This window comes from Cotesia typhae, unplaced genomic scaffold (genome assembly GCF_013202065.1).
Source record: "Cotesia typhae breed Kobodo isofemale line unplaced genomic scaffold, CoteBio_Ctyphae contig_27, whole genome shotgun sequence".
Lineage (NCBI taxonomy): Eukaryota > Metazoa > Arthropoda > Insecta > Hymenoptera > Braconidae > Cotesia > Cotesia typhae.
The window spans coordinates 1,624,043-1,646,828 of NW_027423733.1; the positions used below are offsets into that span (position 1 = coordinate 1,624,043).

At 32.8% G+C, this 22,786-nt stretch overlaps 1 protein-coding gene across 3 annotated transcripts in view; it reads right to left on the minus strand.

Annotated features, from left to right (window-relative positions):
* LOC141525863 (uncharacterized) overlaps nt 1-22,786 on the minus strand; it is a 76,692-nt gene that overhangs the window by 46,246 nt on the left and 7,660 nt on the right. For all 3 annotated transcript variants that reach the window (XM_074240551.1, XM_074240552.1, XM_074240550.1), the window contains exons 2-6: nt 21,272-21,460; nt 16,398-16,555; nt 7,042-7,088; nt 6,296-6,438; nt 1,497-1,658 (exon numbers count right to left, since the gene is read on the minus strand). In XM_074240551.1, the coding sequence (XP_074096652.1) occupies nt 1,497-1,658; nt 6,296-6,438; nt 7,042-7,088; nt 16,398-16,555; nt 21,272-21,460 (699 nt within the window). The remainder of the gene's footprint in view (nt 1-1,496; nt 1,659-6,295; nt 6,439-7,041; nt 7,089-16,397; nt 16,556-21,271; nt 21,461-22,786) is intronic.

Consider the following 22,786-nt stretch of genomic DNA (forward strand, 5'->3'; position numbering starts at 1 on the left):
ATATTTTTTTCACATCATATAATGGATTATTACTTTTTTGAAATATAGTACATGAATGATAATAACATTCTATCATTTTATTCAAATGTACAGATTCATTAATTAAGAAACTTTAAGAAATTGTATTTGTCCACACGGAGAGAAAATCCTATGAAAAATTACGATGGTAACATCGTAATTTTTAGTATAAAATATTGTAGTGCCGGACCAGAACTCAAACATTATAATTTATACGATGCAACATCGTAAATTTCTATCACTCAAATGAAAAAGAAATTTAGTTCACTGAAAAAATAATCCTGTGTCACCGAGGAGTCGAACCCGGTATCCTCTCCGCCACAGTCTCAAGGTTTATCCCCTTACGCCATCAAAGGGAATATCTATTTCTCTGTTCAGTTACATAATAAGACTCTCCATACAGTAGCTGGTCATCTTTGGGTGGTGGCGTTGCAAACTACTGGACTCTGTCTCTTTTTTATTAAAACATATAGTATGCGTCCTTATTCACTTGCTCTTACGGAAAAAAAATTTACTAAATAACATCGTAATTTTCAATAATTCAAATTGTATTCTGTAGACGGCAGCATCGTAAAAATCAACATACTGAATGTCTAGTCCAGGATTACTATGTTACCATCGTAATTTTTCATAGGATTTTTTTTCCGTGCATTGTCATTAATTATCGAAAGGGTTACTCATAAAGAGTAACTTATGATCTAAAATTTTTAATTTCCCGCTAAGAAAATCGAAGATTTTCAAAAATCGGGAAGTAATTTTTTTCAATCCCGTTTTGCAGAAATCGAGTTTTCATCAGATTGATTGATTGATTGATTAACTAATTTATTTGACCTTAGAGCCTGGGCTCCCTCAAGGCCATCAAAGTAATATACATTTTTTATGAAACAGAATAATTATCAAAGCTTAAAAATCCGCGTCGATCGCCGCCAAGAACGTGAGAATCAGTCAATTGGTTCGAAAGATATCGTGAACGAAAGAAAACCAGAGAAAGTGTTTTTTCGGAATTACTCTGAAATTCCTAGTTTGATCAATTCAAACTTGAAGATTCTTCATGAGACTTCAGAAACTGTATCAAGTGCCACGAACCGCGTGAAAATAAGTTGATTCATTCAAAAGTTATTGCGGTTTGAAAATTCAAAAAATAGTGTTCTATGAAACATTCATCAGACTTTTGAACTTGAAGAGCTCAAAACCATAGAAAAGCTATCTTTTTGAGCTTGGAGAGCTCAAAATATCACCCAAATTGTATTTTTAAGCTCGAAGAGCTCAAAAACGTCATAAGTGCAATTTTAAGTGCCAAGGTATAGAATTAGCGGAAAGTTGCAGGGATGGCCTTCAACTGTTTTCTTAATTTTTTTTTTTCGAAACAATGGCAGTGATAACATAATTTCCACTCAATCTATATCTGAAATTATTTTACTAACTTTAAATAATCGAATTGCGCCTCTGTCACCGAAAAAATTGTGTGAAAAACTTACCCGGTGTATTGTTTCTTCGAAACTGTTAGATTGACCACTATTCATTTGAAAATATCTCAGTCGGTCATAATCTTTAGGATCTACCATAGAACGAAGAACAGCATGGCTAATTTCAGGACCTAAATCAAGTCCACTTTGAAGTACACTATCCGGTGTATCTATCTGAAATTCAGAAGCAGAGGAAATAGAAAAATATTAATACATTTTTTACATAATATTTGTAAATAATTATAAAAGCAATAACAAGGATCTATAAATTTCCGACTTAAGTTATGGCGTATGACGTCATTAAGTTATTAAAAATGTAACTACTTAGGTTGATTTTTCTTTCATTCTACGGTAGAAAATAATTTTAATTTGATAATACCAACTGTACTTTGAAAACAATGACTTTTAGATGGGGTAGTCCACGCCAAATCGGTTAAATTGACAAATTTTAATTTTTGATTTTCTCAATTTTTTTATATTTTTTTGTACCCATAAAAAAACTCTTTTTCCGAGATGTTGAGATTTTTTTGATCATCGGTTCGAAAGATATCAAACGTGATAAAAACCGCTCGTTTTATGGTTTTTTGCTGATAACTTCTTAGGGAATGGTTAAAATCAAAATACTCACTGAATAAAGAACTTTCGTTTTTTTATGTACTTTTCGAAATAGTATATTACGCACCGAGGGAAGTAAAGTAAGAAATGTTGGCTTCGCCTTGGCGAACAATTACATGTGATCTGAGGCTTGCTTATTTACTTCCCATAGAGTGTATACTATTTTTTTGCTCGTCGAAGGCAGAAAGGGGTAACTTCGTTTAGCGCAGCGGGCCAAAAGTTGACGCTTTCTGCTCGTCAAGCAAAAAAAATTATTTCAAGTGTTTTAATACGTGTTTTTTGATTTTTACAATTTAAATTGTATTTTTTGAAGTGAGTGCATATTTTGATTTTCTTCAAAATATTTTACAGTAAACTATTACTTAAACCACAACTTTCTAGGCCGGTCCGGTCGTGGGTTTTCGATGGCTACTATTTTTTTTCGATTTTTGTAAATTAAAAAAAATTTTTTTCCCTCTATTTTATCTAAGTTTATTATTGGTTTTTAGTAGATTTCATAGAAATCTAACTATTGCATTGGCCCTCATGACGGAACTTTTGAAAAATTTTGCTATATTTCGACTATACTTGTCGAGCTGAGTCGGAAAATGCATATGGTTCAAAAGTTTATATATATATATATATATATATATATATATATATATATATATATATATATATCAGATATAACGCGGCTTGTCACGACGATAGCGTCGCCAATTTACGTCGGATCTTTACCAAACTCAACATAATTATTCTACAGATAGATACCGAAGTCAAGTTCGTAGATGAGCTTAATCGGTCAAGTAATTTAGAAATGCCAGGATTTTGAAATTTTCAAAATCATAAAAATTTATATTTCTTCACTTTCTTGCTCGAATAACTCGTGAATGGAATAACTTGTCGAAATTCTGTTAGTTGCATCTGAAAGCTCTTCAAATAAGTTTTAATTTGAGTACCATTTCATATGTGTAGACTTGAAATTATTCAGAAATGCTAGGATTATAAAATTTTCAAAATTATAAAAATTTACATTTTTTTACTTTCTTACTCGAATAACTTTTGAATGGGATAACTTATTGAAATTCTGTAAAATGCATCTAAAAGCTCTTTAAATAAGCTTCAATTTGAGTACCATACTTTACGTTTTATCTCAAAAGTAGGTCCTATTCCGCTATACCAAATATGAAATTTGCTGTTGCACTCGTTTTACCAAACGTCATCCAAAACTTTAGATTTTTACATTCATTTTCATGAAATCTACTTCCATTTCGGCTGCCGAATGGCCTTTTTTTCTTTTAACGTATTTTGAAAAACGTCATGTATATTTGTTATCATAATAAGTATAGGAAATTGTTAATAATCAAGAAAGACTAATAATAAACAAAAATAAGAAAAGTCTCCATTTATTCAGGTGCTTTTTTGAAAATTGTACAGACGCGGTCATAAATTGTATAATTCTCTTTAATTTGTACAGTTCCATTATCTTTCGGAACGGCGGAACGAATTTTTTGGGTTCCAATGATTGATTTGACAGTATTGTATCTTAGTTTCACTTCATCTTTGCTTCCGTGTAATCCGATTCAGGTGAAAACTTCACCGCAATATTCGGTCGACTAATTGGTTTAGGTATCCATTTATGTACCTAGCTTTCGCTTTCATAGTTAAATATTTATTTTATAGCAACAAAATACATTACACAAATTCACTAGACTGGGCGTCCAGTAGTAAATATTACAAGAGAGGTTGTACGTACTCCAGATAAATCATCAATGTAATTATTGGTAAAAGGAAAGAGTAACAGTTAGAAGAAATTGACAGTAGTGCCAATACGCGAGAGAATTATGAAATTATCCTTTATTAAAAAATTGATGTGACGTTTTTATTATTGACGGTTTTCGTTGCTATGGTGATCACTTTAGTAACGGTTAAATATTAATGAGTAAGATATTTAACCATGTTGATCAATTAAATTGCCGGTGATAAACATTTTGACAGAAGCGCGCAAAGCGCAATCGATTTTCTAGTTTTTTTTAAAATTTGTAATGCATTGTTTTTTTTTTTTTTTTTTTTTATACTCTTATCCAAATAAAGAAAATATTTATTGCAGGAAGTTGTATAGAAAAATAATCATTCGTCTTTTTTAATTATTAAAAATTTCCTATGCTTATTATAATAAAAAATGTACATGAAGTATTTCAAAATATGTTGAAAGAAAAAAACCACCCTAACGGTATTGATGACCCGATGAAAACTCGGAAGAAACACGGAGTTTCTGTAGAGTATTCTCCGTCATAGAGTTTTCTCGGGATACCGACGGAGTTTAGGTGGTGTTTCAGTGGAGGTAACGCGGAGTATTGCGTGCAGTCACGACACAAGATTTTAACGGCGTCCCGAGTCGAAATCTCCAACGTTTCCAACGTCTCAAACGCGATTCCAACGTTTGAGACGTTGGAAACGTTGGAAATACGTTGGAGATTTCGACTCGGGGTTCTGTCGGGTTTTTCTTGGGGTATTGCAAGTGTTTTAATAGAGTATTCGCGGAATATTGTCGGTGTTCTCACGGAGTATCTGCTGAGAATTCATGGAGTATTGGTGGAGTTTTCGTGGAGTATGCACGGAGTATCACCAGTGTTCTAGTGGAGTATTCACGGAATTTTTTTGGTGTTATCGCAGGGTTTCATTGGAGTTTTGTCGATGTTTTCGGGATGATTTTCTGATGAAATTTCAGTCAAGTATTCGCGGAGTATGCACGGAGAATTACCAGTATTCTAGCGGAGTTTTTCGATAGTATTCTCGGAGAGTTTTTATTTTAAAAATGACTAATTTATTTCAATTCTTAGTTATATGTAATAGATATCAATAAATAATTGATCAAACGTTGAGAAGAAAGTTACAAGCTATACTGACACGTATAAGCATTATACTTATAATTTATCTTGACATGTCGTACAATGCAAATTTCGAGTTTATAGTATTGCGATAGGACTTAACCATTTTTTCAGTGATTACATTAACTTAATCTAAATAAAACGGAAAAGCTATAAATTTATAAATTCGACTTGGATTAGTTAGTAACGTGCCGGACTTCCAATCATAAAGTATCACGTTCGAATCCCAGAGAGACCAGTATTTTTTTTTTTTTATTTTATTTAAATATTTATTTTTTTAAATATTATTAATATAATTTCAGAGAAGATTAAAAAACAATGTACATTAATTACTTCTTCATTACTTTTTATTCTCTTAATTACTTGTTGGAAAAAAATACCAACAAAACTCCGTGGATACTCAGTAAAAACATCAGCAAAACTTCGTAGATACTCCGTGAGAACTCCTGCAATACTCCGTAGATACTCCGCGAGAACGCCGATGATACTCCGTGAGAAAACCGGCAGTACTTCGTGAAAACTCTGTTAAAACACGTTTAATACTCGATAAAAACTCTGACAAAATTCCACCGAAATTTCGTGTCGCAACTGCACACGAAACTCCGCGTTTCCTTCGCCACAACGCTGCTTAAACTCCATCGATACTCCGAGTTTCAGTCAAGTTTACCCGGAGTTTTGACGGTGGTGCCTAAACCGCTAGGGCAATGATAAAATTCGATAAAATGGAGGAAAAAATTTTTTTTAATTTTCAAAAATCGAAAAATAATAGTAGCCATTGAAAACCCATGACCGGACTGGCCTAGAAAGTTGTGGTTTGAGCAGTAGTTTACTGTAAAAAATTTTGAAGAAAATCAAAATATGCACTCATTTTAAAAAATGCAATTTAAATTTTAAAAATCAAAAAACACGTATTAAAACACTTGAAATATATATATATATATATATATATATATATATATATATATATATATATATATATTTTTTTTTTTTTTTTTTCGAAAAATACATGAAAACACAAAAGTTTTTTCTTCAGTGAGTATTTTGATTTAAACCATTCTTTAAGAAGTTATCACCAAAAAACCATAAAAAGAGCGGTTTTTTTTTTTTTTTTTCAAAAATTCGATATCTTTCGAACCGATGATCAAAAAAATCTCAACATCTCGAGAAAAGAATTTTTTGACAGGTACAAAAAAATCTAAAAAAATTGAGGAAATCAAAAATTAAAATTTTTCAAACCGTCCGATTTGGCGTGGAATGTCCCAGATAGTTCACTGAATGGGATGTAACATATAATGGATTATAAAGCCTTAAAATTTTTCAACATACCCTTTGAGGAACACCTAATTTCATACGACTGCTGTGTTTTGGCGAAGCTTGTACCTGATTCTGCTTTTCTTTTTTGTGTGTTTTCAGACCTTTTAACAGCCGAGAGAAAGTTGTCTTTTTTTTATTGGTATTCTGGTCTTGCTCTGCAATACCAATGTACGAAATTTAATTAATTAAATATATCAATTTTATTGTATGAAATTTACAGTTAAAATTAATCTAATTCTTTTTATATAATCTATCCCCTCGCTAAATATGAATTAGCATTTAAAAATAACAAATCTTTTTTATTTTCATGAATTTTCAGAAAGTCTAATTTATTAAAGCAAAATAACTTTCTCAAAACAATTTTATGATGAATTTTTAGAAATGTAATTTGAAGAATTGTACAAACGTATTTAAAATAAATTTTTAATTACGATTTTGAAAATCATACAATCGATGACTCTCATAAGCTTGCGCAAAAAATTTTTTTAAGAGGCCGATACATGACTTGTAGTAGAATTGCCTGAAATGTTTCACGATACGTCTTACTACATGTATCGATAAGTTGTCTTTAGCAATAAGGATTGCAACGAAAAAGCAACTCATTTATTTTATAATTAAAAAAATTTTTTAAATCTTTGGTGACATTTCAGGTCTTATGATTTCAATATTTATTATTCATTCTGTTTTCAACTGTGATTGCAACTTTATAATCGATTTTTACAAAAATTTACTTATAATTAGAAGAAAAGTTTTCTTACCATTTGGAGGAAATTCGTAGAAGAAAGCAGATCTTGGACTCAAACAACTGCAAAAGAATTAAATAATATACTAACAAACGAATTTATAGGATAAAATTGTTTAGTTTCTTTAATTTGATATTTATAAGGGTGCCTGAGAGATTTTTATTTTTCATAGGTGAAAAAATATTGTTTTGATTTCAAATAACCATAAATTTCAGAAATAGCTGAGGACAAGCGGACATTAAGCGTGAGTCTAGCGTGAATATCGGATTTTTCTTAACCAACAGCATGCCAAAATATTTCTGACATTTACGCTAGACTCACGTTCAGATTCCCAGTATCATACCCTTAATGGAATCACAACACGTAGTATGAGTGAGATGATTTAGAATCTAATCCAATACGATTTTCTTTTAGAGGAATTAATATTAAAAGAAGCTGAGTCATTATACAGAAAAGATCCCAGGTAGAAAATGATCAATGGAATTAGCTTATGTTAAGCTAATTTTATCAGTTTTAGCCTAAAACTAACTAACAAACTATGGTTAGTACAAGGTTAGTTGGTAACGCTTTGGATCGCTAACATAAAGCTTGCATAAATCGTGACAATTTAGCTTACTATAAGATTGAAAATATAACTTATTCTTAGGTAGAATAAATTTGGTAATTTAAGTTTAAAAACACGTTTGTAGAGAAAAATTTATTATTATTAATTTTTTTTCTGAACACCACATCAAATATTTAGCATTACATGTATAGTGTTATATATATTTTAAAAATAGAAAACAGTGAACGTTATATTATTTTTAAGTTTATGCTCATATTTTAATTTGTTTATTAGCTTGAAGTTTTAAGCTTTTCGCTTTTTAGAATCCACAATCTTAGTATTTTTATTATTGCCCGTTGTATCAGGTCCATTATCAGAATCATCCTGTCGCTCATCATCCTTTTTGGATTTTGTCCGATTTCCTTCCCAATATTGAGATTGGGTAAAAGCAGTTCCAACAGCTGAGACGACTTTTGATTCCGATTTTCCAAGGCTGGCACTTAAAGTGTCTAAAAGTAAAATAAATATTTTTATTACTACTTAATACTAGACATGAGATATTTATCAGATTATTGTAGCAAGTTTATTCGTACTCACCAACAATACACTTATAAATATTAGGAACATTTAATGAAAAACAATTTTATCTGCCATTTTTCTGGTGGCAGTAAAGTTTAATGCCAGATCACGACTGATTAATTTTTTCATCACAACATTGACATTTTTTTGCAGTGTGTCATCCGCATCAATCAATAGAGTCATTGGAGAACACTGAAAAAAACAAGAACATATATTTATCACGAAAAAAAACAAAATTCTATTGATGATACATAAATATTTGAAATAAGTAATAAACATTACGAAATTTGTTTTTAAATCAGGTTTAGTTGTAAATTTTTCCTCCACACTATATAGTGTTTCCAGGTCCGAAAGTGGAAAATCAACTTCAAATGTTTTAGACCAAGTACTTTTGATAGCTACAGCTCCTTCACATTTCTGTTCCAGCAATCTTTCCATCTTTGACAATATTTTCGACTGGTTTTTTTGCTCTATCTTGAGAGATGTAAGCTCTTTCATTATATCCAAAAACTCTAAATTAAAAGAAATTAAAATTATTAAGAATAATAGAAACAAAACAGCACATATTTGATTATATTATCATAGAATAAAAATAAAATTTACGGTCTTGACTAAGGAAAACTCCTCGATCAGCATCACTTTTTTCTTTTACTGTATTATTATGGAATGTATTAATTATGGAATGTACAGAAGTTTTCTCTGGATCAGCAGCATCTATAAAAAAATAAACATTAAGTATTTGCAAGGAATCTATGAAATATATTCATGATGTGAGAAAAGTTATCATCATCAAACCTGGAAACACAAGTACTCCATTTGCATCGACAAATGCATCCATAGCAAAATCCAATGGTAACTGTTCACAAGTTAAATTCGATGCATCACTTAAAAACAGTGATCTAGGAACAGGAAGTGTTTGACCGACTGTCGAACGACTTTCATAATTATCAGCATAAATATTTTTCTGGTTAAAATCCAACTGATCAAGTGAAGTACCTTTGACTTTACCCCCAGATTTTAATAAAACATTTTTTTCTTTACTTTTTAGTGCTGAAGATTCATAATTTTTCTTTCCATATGTGTCCTTTTTTTTTCTAGTCGATGATTTATTCACTTCTTTCCCTACGTTGTTGAGAGTTTTTTGCTTAATATATTTTGACTTTGTACTTTGTTCTGAACAAGTTGATGATGAATCAGATGATTTAGATTCCGTAGAACTAATGGCTTTTTTCTTTGATTTTTTGTGTACAGTCTTAGTCTTTTTTTGTTTATTAGATTCATCACTTTCCGATGAACCAAAAATAGTAGCTTTTGTTTGTGCAAAACTTTTATTGAGCTGTTCAATTCTTAAAGCTCGCTCAAGATTATCAGTTTTTTGAAGTGAATCAGCTTCTGTATCGGTCGAGAACGCATTTTCTTTTGTTTTCAATTTCTCTAATTTTGATAATGCGTCTTTGTGATCAACTGAAAAAAAAGTATATTTTTATAAAAAACAAATGTATAAGTAAGTAGATATAATTGTCAAAAATCTTATTCATGGTTGATGATTTTTTAATTATCTAATTATTAGAAAAATTTAAAATAAAAGTACATAAATAATGAGTGAAAATTGATTATTATTAGTTATTAGTTTTGAATTAACAGTCAATGAAAATGATACCAAAATGAGCAAATATCTGACAATTTTAAAAATTAAAAAAAAAGTAATAGTTGTAAAAATACTTATAAAGTTCATTTGTAAAAAAAATATCTGGACAAAAATTTTTTCAAGCACATACTATTGTATATTTTAAAATCATTAATAAATAAACACATGTTACTATGATAAAAATAATTGAATGAAGATGATATTAGTATAAAATTCGAATATTTTATGTATAAATCAGTACAATAGAATTATTGAAGAAATTAATTAATTTTACTAACCTGCACAGCCTCAAATCTTCACATTAAATGTTTCCCATGACTTATCTGCTGCAGTTTTTTCTTTAATTAATTTATTAAAATTTATATATGGCTCTGGAGGAAATAGGCAGGTAAACTTTTTATTTTTATCATTGTAAGTCACCCACGATGATGGCACGGCGTCGATAAATTTTTGTGACTTTTTTCCCCGAGTAATAAATTCAATTAATAAATATTCATACGGGTCATCACTTTCTTTATTTTTCATAGATCCAGCCATATTGATTAATAAATTTATAATCGATTAATAAATAAAAATAATAATATTTCTGGAATGATAGAAAAGCAATTACGTAGAAGAAAGAGACGAAAGTACAACTTGCTGTAGAGTAATGACTGTACTGTACTGAGTTTTTGAGCCAGCAGATGGCGTTGTCGTTAAAATTGAGCGGGAGTATATAAAATAGAATAAAATTTAAAAACTTTATTATTTTATTATTCTACATCACACATTTATAGATAAAATTATATTATATTTTTATTTTATGTACATTTTTCAATATAAATATTCTTAGTTGAACTGTAATAACAAATCTGAATACAAAGATTTTTCAACGTGAGATATATTAATGCAATAAAGACAGCGCAAAGTGGTGCAATGAACTATTTTTTGAAAAATTTACAGCAATTTTCATTACTTTCGACTTAACTCTTTCAATAGAAATAGTAATTGATGGTGATGATGGCTTATTACACAACTCATACATATTCAAGTGTTTTGATTGAATAGGTTCTTTATAAATTGAATCCTTAACGTTCCATAGAAGACCTTTTACTTTTATCAAATCTCCATCACGAAAAATTGTTTTTATTTGAACAACTTGATCATTTTTCAATAATACAAAATTATTTGGTGAATCGTTCGAAAGAAAAAATTCTTTATAACGTAAGTTCAAAATTTCCTGTTCATTTTCTTTTAAAATAATTAAATCCACTTTTAGTAGAGGTGGTTTTTGAACCATAGATTTTTCGTGAGTTCTACGACACAATTGAGCTACTGAATGAGAAGGTGATCGGAGGGTCCTTCGAATTTTTCCAAGCAAATTTTCAAATGAAAATGCATTTATTTCACTCAAACTACAATTCATAGTTACCACATCATCAGCTAAATGTATCAAATGATGCATGTTAACTGTTGCCCAAGTGTTTCCATATATATATATATATATATATATATATATATATATATATATATATATATATATATATATATATATATATATAAAATATAATATAATATAAAATATAAATATTTTATATATATATATATATATATATATATATATATATAAAATTATTATATATCGAATCACTTACAATTTTTTTTAGTACAATAGGTCCAATATATAATAAGAAAAGTTTATGTTCAGTTGCTTTCCATTTTGACACATCACCTAAGTCTCTTAGCTGCCTTTGAAACTCATAAGGTGTTTGACATTTTATCATCTGAATCCGACGAGTTATTTCTGATAAATACGTTTTACTCAATTTTGTTTTTGATCTTTTTCAGGGACAAATCAAGGACAAATATTGATATCATATTTGTCTTTGGTTCAATAAGTGTCAATGGAGATGCTTTATTATGGTGATCAGGATCATCGAAATCACGAAACATTTGATCTGTTCTCAAAATATCATTAGTTGATGTAAAAGTCATAGTCCTATCAACTCGGCTCCCAATACAGTTACATCGTTCACAAGCGTTAGAGCTTGTGTGTCCTTTGATACATTTAAGAAAAGCTCTAGCAGGTGTATCACAGATGAAACATTTGATAATAACAGAATACTTTGTATCTCCAAAAAAAATCCCATTTATCAGTAAATGGTTGATTTCAACAATAAAATTCTTTGTAAATTGTTCTACATACAACGGTTTAGAATGGCCACAATATAAAGCAACTACAAATGGCTCATAGTTAACCAAATTTGAGTGAATCTTACAGAGTATTGGCCATACTTCAGAAGAACTAGATTTTGACAGAGATAGGCCATCACAATTAAACTGTAATTCTATAACATGCTCATTATGAGCCCGGACATTCACGCATTTCAGTAAACCTGATTCAATACCGATGTATGCAAATGTTCCATAAGTACCATCAACATCTTTCATGTTGATGACATTATATTTTGCTCCTCCAGTATTTAAAAAAGTTTTTGAACAAGCAGGTAAGTTAGGAAGCAACCTAGCTCGAAGAATTTTTAAGAGAGAGTCAAGATGAACTTGGGCAATTCTATGATGTACTGCCCATTCTCGTAACTGCTGTATTTCAAGGTCCAATCTACTTATTTCCTCTTCATTATTTGATAGATGATCATCCGAGGATGGTTGTCTCTGACCAACTTGCTCATCAGAACTACTTTCATTAGAAGTAACTAATTCTGGATTATTATTATTATCATTCTGCTCATATATTTCTCCTTGACTAGTATCATTTGAATCAGTATGAGAGTCTGAATTTATACTTGCAGCATTATTATCAATCACGTTTACATCTGATGAACTTGTGGAATCATTTTGATACTCCACTGGATGATGACTATTCTCTTGTTGATGATACTGATTTTTAATTTTTTATTGCTTGAAATTTTTGTACTCTTAGTCTTGTTAAAGCTAATTTCCTTTTATGATTGTCATTCATCGTTTTAACAGTTATTTATGAAGTAATTAATTTTACGCTTGTGATGTAATGACGTTCTAAAAATTACAATTTTTTTATTATGAGTATTAAGAATTTGTGATTCAATAAAATGAAAAAACTTACAAAATAAATTAAATTTAAACTTACTTACTTAGTAAATATTTTTCTTTATATGGTGTAAATAAAATTAAACTTAATTATCATTTATAAACAATAACACTAACTCCAAATTAACCTTAAACTTCAGTTCTCAATGTACGCTTGAAGCAACGTTAGCAGATAAGGTAGTTTTAAGCTTAAAAATGGATTCTAATGTACACTTGAAGTAACGTCAGCAGATGAGGTAGTTTTAAGCTTAGAATCCATGTTTAGAACGAATCTCATCTTACGCGTGGAAAAATAGCTAACAGCAAGGTATTTTTAAAGGTTAGTTACACTCCTAAGACTTGTCATAGAATTCATTCTAATAACAATCTAGAATGAAGCTTACAAAAGAAGACTTGGATTTTAAGCTAAAATAAAGCTATTTTGAAGTTTCAAACTTGTCCGACTAAGACAATTTCTACCTGGGATACACTTGTCATAAAAATTAAGGGAGCAAGAAAAAAATTTAAATTTTGGGGGGATTTTCAATAGGCTGTAACTTATACAAAAATGGTCGTACAGCAAAAAAAATAAAGCAAATTGTAGCTCTAAGTGTCTTATTTTTGGATCTGAGTTTGAAATTTTTTTTTTCAAAATCGTTTTCGAATAATCTTAAGAAAACCACCGAAAAAAAAAATTTTCGAAATTTTTTTGGTTTTTTGGAACGAAGTTCCTTATGGCGCGTTGTGAAAGGGGGCTAGACGGAAAAAATTCTCACGAAAAGTTGTAACGACACTTTTTGCTATAGCAAGCTATTGTAAACTTTGTTCCATCCGGGTGTCCCTTGACATCTCTTAAGTTTTTTCTTTTTTTAATCTACGGATGAAGAAAAAATTTTTTTTCTGGATAGCTTAGTTATATAGCTTTAATTTGGTTATTTAAAAATCTCAATACCAGCACTTCTCACTGAGATATCGGTGGTTGAATAGAAAAAAATCATTTGGTCTTTGATTACCAATATCTCAGCAACCAATAATCGCACAGAAATTTTGAGGTTGGTTTTGAAAACTTGAATAAATTTTCTACAAGGATTGGTTATTGATTTTTGGAAAAAAAATTTTTTTTTAATCATTACATGAATTTGAAAAAGCAACCAAAAGTGGGCTTTTTGTGGTTTTTTGGAAAATCAAGCGCCCAATCAAAAATATTGCGGAAACCACTAATGTTAAGTGTGCGTTTTACAGTTCAATATACCCACAAAAATCCTACGAAGTTTCAATTTAATCCAGTCAACCGTTTTTTTTCCTGTTTGATTAAATTTTTGAAAAAATTAATGGAGCAAAAATTTCGCTCTGAAAAAGTCATGATTTTTATCAAAAATGAAAAGAAAATTTTTTTTTTATTTTTCTCGTCATTCTGTATTGATGACTTGGTAAATTAAAGCAGAAGACCTACCGATGGAAAATGGCAACAGTGCAGCGGCGAGGTGCTTTCAGGGTTGCCTGCACCTACCGTACGGTTTCCGAAGCACCTGTATTGGTCGTTACGGTAACTATGCCCATCGACCTACTAGCGTTCGAGAGAGCAAAACTCTACATTTCCAGAGTGGCAAGACCGATGGACATCGAGAGAGACAGGTAGATGGACAGCGCGCCTGATCCCAAACATAAACGTCTGGCTTTCGCGGAGGCACGGGGACACGGAGTTCTTCCTAACCCAGCTATTGACAGGACAGGGACAGTTCAATGCCTATCTTTTTAACATGGGACTACACCCGACGACAACGTGCAAATACTGCCCAAACAAAATTGACGAAGCCGAACACACGTTCTTCGAGTGTGATTGGTGAAAAGATAACAGAAGCAGCACCAAAGAAACAATTGGCACCATGCTCTCCCCCGAAAGCTTGATAGCCTGCATACTCAGAAAAGAAGATAACTGATCAGCTGTTGTAGCCTACGCGCAGTGCCTTCTAAAAAAAAAAACCTTAGAAAGGGACCAGTAGCCAGGAGTAGGCGTCTTGAGACGCAACATGGATTGGATTGAAGTGATGCTCACGCGGTTCCGATTCAGTCATCTCCGTACCATCCACGAGGAAAGAGAGAGAAGTTTGTTTTAGTGGGTAAAAATCCCACACTACCAAACATCATATTTCGATCATAGCGGCGTCTTTAGAGGATTTTTTTTGCTTTTCTATTAAAAGAAAAAAACACACACACACATACAGACATACAGACAGCCTCGCGGTAATCGTCAGGGAAGCTTCCTGTGACCTTCAAACGTCGAGATCTAATGAAAACTAAATTTTCGAAAAACGGGGTAAAAACAATAACTTCCTGATTTTTTTAGATTCTCAATTTTCTTAGCGGGAAGTTAAAAATGTGTGTGTGTGTATGTGTGTGTGTGTGTGTGTGTGTGTGTGTGTGTGTGTGTGTGTGTGTGTGTGTGTGTGTGTGTGTGTGTGTGATCCCGAACATCAAAGTCTGGCTCGTTCAAAAATGCGGTAAGACGGATTTCTTTGTGATCAAGCTTTTACCACATTCCGATGTGCAACTATTCCTCGGATGAAGACCAATCGAACCATCAAAGCAACTAAAGCGACGCTGTGAAACGATTTCGATAAGTATGTCCGGAGTAAAGCCCAGTAAATCGCTGTCAAGAAACTCGACAAAATTACACCAGAAGCCCCAAAACCTGCCGCTATAATGAACAATATGAAGTCGTTTTCCAAACATTCGCTGAGAGGAAAAAATCGCTATATGAACAATGGTGAAGCAGCACTTTTCACAACCAAGGAACTGCAAGATGCAGCTAGCCTTGCAACTGGCACGTTTGCTACCGTCTGGAGCGCCAGCGACTGGTCCTTCTGTATAAAGGTAAGAAAATCTCCATAACACTCCATCTTTTTGGATATCATCGGAAAGATTTGATGAGAACTCGATTTTCGAGAAACTAATCAAGGGTAAAACCCATAACATTAAAATTTTTGAAAATCATTGATTTTTATAGCAGGTAAGTAATATGTCATTTCTTTACATTAAAAACAAAAGTAAAAAAATATGTAGTTTATTATTCATTGCATAGCATTATTCATTATTATTTGCAGACAAAAACAATTGCTTCTAAGATACAAGAATTTTTTTTAAATTGGCTAAAAAATTTTATCGAGCATTTGAAATTTCTTTTGGAATCTTTTCTGAAAAGTATACTACAAGGTTAAAATTTTTATAAAAAGAGTGTTTTATTGACTCAATTTTTATTAATATTATAAGGCCATTCGAGAAAGATACCCAGTATTTTATAAAAAATTTCTTATCTTTTCAGTTACACGTAAAATTGAAGAAAATTTTGAGAAAAGTTTTCGAAGAGTTAAGATGTAAAGTTGTTGATTTGACATATTATTTCATATATTTTCTGAAATCATAATACATCGTCCATTTTTTATTTTCTAAAATTTAGTCAATTGTTTAATTAAATGAAAGCTATAAGAAAAATTAATTAATGTATTTAAGACAACTAAAATTTAAAAAAGAATTGTTAAATATGGTATTTTTTACCTATGGTATGTTTGCTGATGACCTCCCGAATCGAATGTACTATTTTGGGTGGCAAATATGAGTTTTTGCTGTCGTTGTTGTAACATTTGTCGACCGAATACTCCATAGCCAAAGCCATAAATCTCATCTTCTTCTTTGTCGCTTAGGCAACTAGAAGGCTGTAAACAAAAAAAAATTAAATCAAGTTGTGTTTTGAAATTGCGTAAGTTTAACAGTGATTGCTCATAAAAAATGCTACTTTTGAAAAAAAAAAAAAAAAAAAAAAAAATTAGGAAAACGGTTGACCCTGAAGGCCATCCCTGCAACTTCTCGCCAATTCCATACCTAAACGCTTGAAATTGCACTTATGACGTTTCTGAGCTCTTCCAGCTAAAATCTCGAACGAATCAACCAATTTTGACCAACTCAGCGGGGATTGACGTGGTTTTTTTAATGTTAAAAGCTGATAAGTTTTTTTTTGGAAATAATCGGTAAAGCCATTTGAAAGTTATTCTAAAAAATTTCAGAGTTGTGTTAAAAAAAACACTTGTTTCCAAATATTTCGTCGACGATATCTCTCGAACCAATCAACTGATTTTTACATTCTTGGTGGCGATCGACGTGGTTTTTTAAGTTCTAATAATTGTTTCATTTGATTAAAAACGATTGGAAAAGAAATGTCGAAGTTATGTAGAAAAAATACTTTTTTCCGTTCTGTTCCGTTCACGATATCTCTCGAACGAATCGACCGGTTTTGACCGACTGGGCGGCAATCGACGTGGCTTTTTGATTTTAAGAGCTAATTAGTTTTTGAAACTAATCGTTAGTGCCGTTTAAAAGTTATCTCAAAAAAACCATATTAACAAAAAAAATTTTTTTTTTTGTAGTTTTTTTGAGATTTCCCAAAATCTATCGATCCGAATCAATCCAAGATCTAATTTCGGCCAAGCTCTTTCGAATGGCGCCAACCGCAATGAAATCGGTCAACCCATTCAAGAATTATGAACGGTTCACACACACACACACACACACACACACACACACACACACACACACACACACACACACACACACACACACACACTTCACTTGCACGAAGTTGGTCTATTCTGCAGAAGAACCCGACTCCGGATATGTGCAGCGAGACGGAAAAGGCAGTGCTAAACACGATGAAGGAAATTGCTGCCGCATGTGACGCCTCTATGCCACGGCTGAAAAATCAGAATTTCCACAGACCGGCGTACTGGTGGTCAGCAGGCATAGCAGAACTCCGGAAAAAATGCCACAAACTACGTCGGCTAGCAACGAGAGTTGTGAAACGCTCCCCCAATTAAGATCTACTTCTGAGCGAGTATAAGCAGACCAAAAAGAACCTCAACCGGGCAATCAAAGCGAGCAAAGCGAAATTGTGGCAAGAGATCTGTAATGACCTTGATGATGACATCTGGGGTAAAGCCTACCAAATTGTCACCAAACGACTTGGAAAGGCTTCACCAGAAGCGCCGAAATAACCTGCTTTAATGAGCAGCATCGTAGCGGAGCTGTTCCCCAAACACCAATCAAGGGAAAAAAGACATTATGTGAAAAACAGTGTAACACTTTTCACAATCGAGGAGATACAGGATGCAGCGAAGACCCTCAAGTCAGGAAAGGCACCCGGCCCTGATGGCATATCAGCATCGGTGATCAAAACTGTAGCCCTGGAATATCCAGACATACTCCTGAACACCTACAACGCATGCTTGGCAACTGCTAGATTGGTTCTGCTAGATAAAGGTAAAGGTGGCCCTGTAACACCATCGTCGTTCAGACCACTCTGCATGTAGGACATTGCTAGGAAATTGCTCGAAAAGCTTATACAGGGAAGATTACGAAACGATATCGATCGTGCTGGAGGTTTTGCCGCAAACCAACATGGCTTCCGGAAAGGACATTCAACAGTCGGCGCGATCCAGAAAGTCGTAGGGACAGCGAGAGAAGCATGGACTGGTAGCCTTAAAGCTCGTAAAGTATGCATTCTCCTCACGCTAGATATCAAAAACGTATTTAACAGCGTAAATTGGGGAGACATTTTAGACGCTCTGGAGCACAAATTTGACGTGGAGCCAGAAAATCTGGCACTAGTCGACAATTACCTTGATGATAGAAAGCTTATAGTTGAAACTACTGAAGGCCCACAAGAATACGCCATAACGGCTGGCGTGCCGCAAGGCTCAATAATGGGGCCTGATCTATGGAACGCAGACTACGACGAGCTTCTTGAAATCCCGTTGCCAGAGCAAGTAGAGCTAACAGGCTTTGCAGAGGACGTTGCAGCCACTATAGTGGCAGACAGCGTAGAAGAGGCCGAACTGCTAGTTCGGGAAACCATCGACACCATCGAGACTTGGCTTGATAAGCATCACTTGAAACTCGCCAAACAGAAAACCGAGATGGTCGTTTTGACACGTCAAAAATGGTTCCCAAAGCCATTCGCTGTGGACTTGGGAGGAACAACACTCACGTCAACAAGGGCCCTGCGCTATCTAGGGATAGACGAGAAACTATCTTTCCGTGAACACGTCGACAGTGCGTGCAAAAAAGCCAGCAAGACTGTGTCTAGCCTAGCACGAATTATGACCAACACCATGGAACCAAGAACAAAAAAGAGAAAAGTTCTTCTAGAAGCAGTCCACTCGGTACTGCTTTATGGAGCGGAGATATGGACATACATATTAAAGCAGAAGACCTACCGGCGAAAGATAGTAGCAGTACAGCGGCGAGGCGCTCTCAGGGTTGCCTGCGCCTACCGCACAGTTTCAGAAGCGGCTGTATTGGTCATTGCGGGAACCGCGCCCATCGACCTATTAGCGTTCGAAAGAGCAAAACACTACGACGCTAAAATCGGCGGCGAAAACATGAAGGAGGCAAAAACGAAGATAAAAACGGAAACGCAGCGAGAGTGGCAGGACCGATGGACGTCAGGAGAGACAGGCAGATGGACAACGCGACTGATCCCAAACATTAACGCCTGGCTCTCTCGGAAACACGGGGACACGGATTTTTTCCTGACCCAACTACTGACAGAACATGGGCAGTACAACGCCTATCTCTTCAAGATGGGTTTACACAACACACCAACATGCAAATACTGCCCGGTTAAAATCGACGACGCCGAACACACATTCTTCGAGTGTGCTCGGTGGAAGGACTACAGAAGAAGCACCGAAGAGATCATTGGCACCGAGCTCTCCCCCTCAAGCCTGGTGACCTATATGATCAAACAAGAGAAAGACTGGTCTGCTGTTGCAGCTTATGCACAGCACCTCCTCAACGACAAAATCGCAGAAAGAGACCAGTAGCCAGGAGTAGGCGTCGTGAGACGCAGCATGGCTGGATTGAAGTAATGCTAACGCGGTTCCAATCCAGTCCTCCCCGTATCATCTAGGGGAGAGGGGAAGAGGAATGTTTTTTTTAGTGGGTAAAAATCTCCACACTACCGACTATCGATATCTGCCGTAAGATGGGCGACAGAGTTAACGATAGCGGGGTCTTTTGAAGATCTTTTTTCGTACCTCTTTGGGAAAACACACACACACACACACACACACACACACACACACACACACACACACACACAGAGATATACAGACACCGTGACAGCCTCACGGTAATTGTCAGGGAAGCTTCCTGTGACCTTCAAACGTCAAGATCTGATGAAAACTCGATTTTTGCAAAACGGGGTTAAAACAATAACTTCCTGATTTTCGGAAATCTTCAATTTCCTTAGTGGGAATTTATCAATAAACATTTTTTAACGATAAGTTTGTGTAATTTACACTCATTCTTGGATTTATTTAATGTTAGATTTTGGGAGGATTTATCTAACCTCCTAAACTGACATGAAAGAATTTAAATAATGCATAATGAGTGATTTAGTTCTGAATGTGCAATTCTTTCAAACGGAAGAAATTTTCAACTACCCGCTAAGAAAATTCGAAATTTTCAAAAGTTGGGAAGTTATTAATTTTACTCCCCTTTAAAAAATCGAGTTTTCAACGAATGTTGACGTTTTGATTTCCTAGGAAACCTTCCCGAATATTTACGCGATGACGACCGTATGTCTGTGTGTATGTGTATGTGTGTGTGTAGCTGTATGTAAGCTTTTCGTAACTTTTGAACAGCTTAACGATTCTTATCGCGGTTGACGCCATTCGAAAAGGTTTGACCAAACTTAGATTTTCAATACAATTGGGACCGATTCAAACCGGTAGATTTTGAGAAATCTAAAGAAAAACTACAGAAAAAATTTTTTTCAAATGTGATTTTGTTGAAATAACTTTACACGGCTTTACCGATCGATCTTAAACACTAATCAGCTCTTAACATAAAAAAATAACGTCGATTGGCGCCAGCCCGTCGAAATCGGTTGATTCGTTCGTGAGTTATCATTGTCAAAAGAAAACCGAAAAATAATTTTTTTCGGAATTACTTCGAAATCCCTGATTCGATCAATTTAAACTTAAAGGTTCTATATAAGGTTGTGAAAAATGCGTTGAATGCCGGCAATTGCGTGAAAATCGGTTTATTCATTCAAAAGTTATTGCGGTTTGACAATTCCAAAAATAGTGTTTTATTAAACCTCTGTCAGACATTTGAACTCGGAGAGCTCAAAATGACACGAAAATTATATTTTTGAGCTCAGAGAGCTCAAAAACGTAATAAGTACAATTTTCAACCCTTAAGTATGAAATTAGCGGGAAGGGGCAGGGATGGCCTTTAGTGTCAACCGTTTTCCAAATTTTTTACAAGAGAAAAATCAATAGAACAACAAAAATGAATAAGTTATTATTAATAATAAGGATTTATTGATGTTAAATAATTATAAACTATTAATTAAAATTTATTTTTCTTACTGAGTATTTCCCAGGTACGTAAATTGGTTGTGAAAAACTGGTAGTAAGCTGAGTATTCGAAATTTTTGAAGAAGTATTCGTCTCACGTTGACGCAGTTCCTCAAGAGGTTCGAGAACATCTCCATAGTGTGTTTGAAAAATATCTGCATATTTTGATGCAAGTCCTTCTAAGTATCCTTGTTCACCCTCCTATAACGAAAATTAATTCGAATATGAATTATTACTTGATCTATTAGATTATTGATTTTTCATTTGATTTATAGTAGTTTTATATTTTTTAGTTAAATATAATCAATCTATTGTTACAAAGTGAACGAGTTATGCTGTAATGAATTTTTAGTAGATTTTATAGTTATCTAACTATTGCATTGATCCTCATGACGAAACTTTTGTAAAATTATGCTATATATCGACTCAGCTCGTCAAGCGGATTCAGAAAATACATATGGTTCGAAAGTTTATACACGGAAAGAAATTTTCTTTAAAAGTTACTGTTAAAATCACAATAATCGTGGGACATTCGCCAATTCCGGATCTAATTACAATTCCCCCAATAATTATTCACAAATACAATGTAAAAAATACAGAAACGTACCATTAATTTTTACAGTAGTATACCGGTAAAAAATAATAAACGAAAAAAATTAATTAGATAATAATATAATTAGAGTACTGTAAAAATTTTTATTTTAATTCTACTGTTAATAAATTTCAAAGGAAAATACCAAAAACGTCTCTGTATGATTATCAAAGTTTTATAATTTATCATTTGTTTCATTACTATGAGAGTTTGAAGAGATTTAGGTAAATATTTTGTATATTTTATTTTGATGTCAGTACCGTGGAGGTGAAATTTCTAATTTTTATTCTTGTTTCTTGTCTATTGAAGTTGTAGTGGAACTACGTCACATGATTAATTTTGAGCATAATAAAGATTCAATAGCACCCAAAATACAAGTTTTAAAGCATTTCTAATTTTAACTAATTTTGAGTTGTAAAAATCACAGTAATATAAGAATCACCTATAAATAGATTGGAAAATGAAATAATCTGAAAAATATATATTCAATTGAAAAAATCAATTAAACATTTAATGTTATTAAATTCTTGATAGTAATATAAAAATAATTTAGTAACTACTTGAAAAATTGGAGTAATTGTTTTGCTAAAAAATTTTTTTATAAATTATAATAAAGCTTCCGCGTTATTTGGTCGTGCGTTTTTTTTTTTTTTTTTTTTTCAGAATCATTATTTTATTTGATAACATGATTTAAATTTTAATTTAGAACCTCAAAAATTTTAATTTTTAAATTAAAAAAAAAAAAAATTATAATATCAATATTTTAAAATATAAAAATTTTTAAATCGTTAATGAAAAATTCACAAATGTATCAAATTTATGAAATTTTAACTTCTCGCTAAGAAAATTGAAAATTTTCATAAATCGGGAAGTTATAATTTTTGCCCCGTTTTTCGAAAATCTGAGTGTTCATCAGATCTCGACGTTTGAAGGTC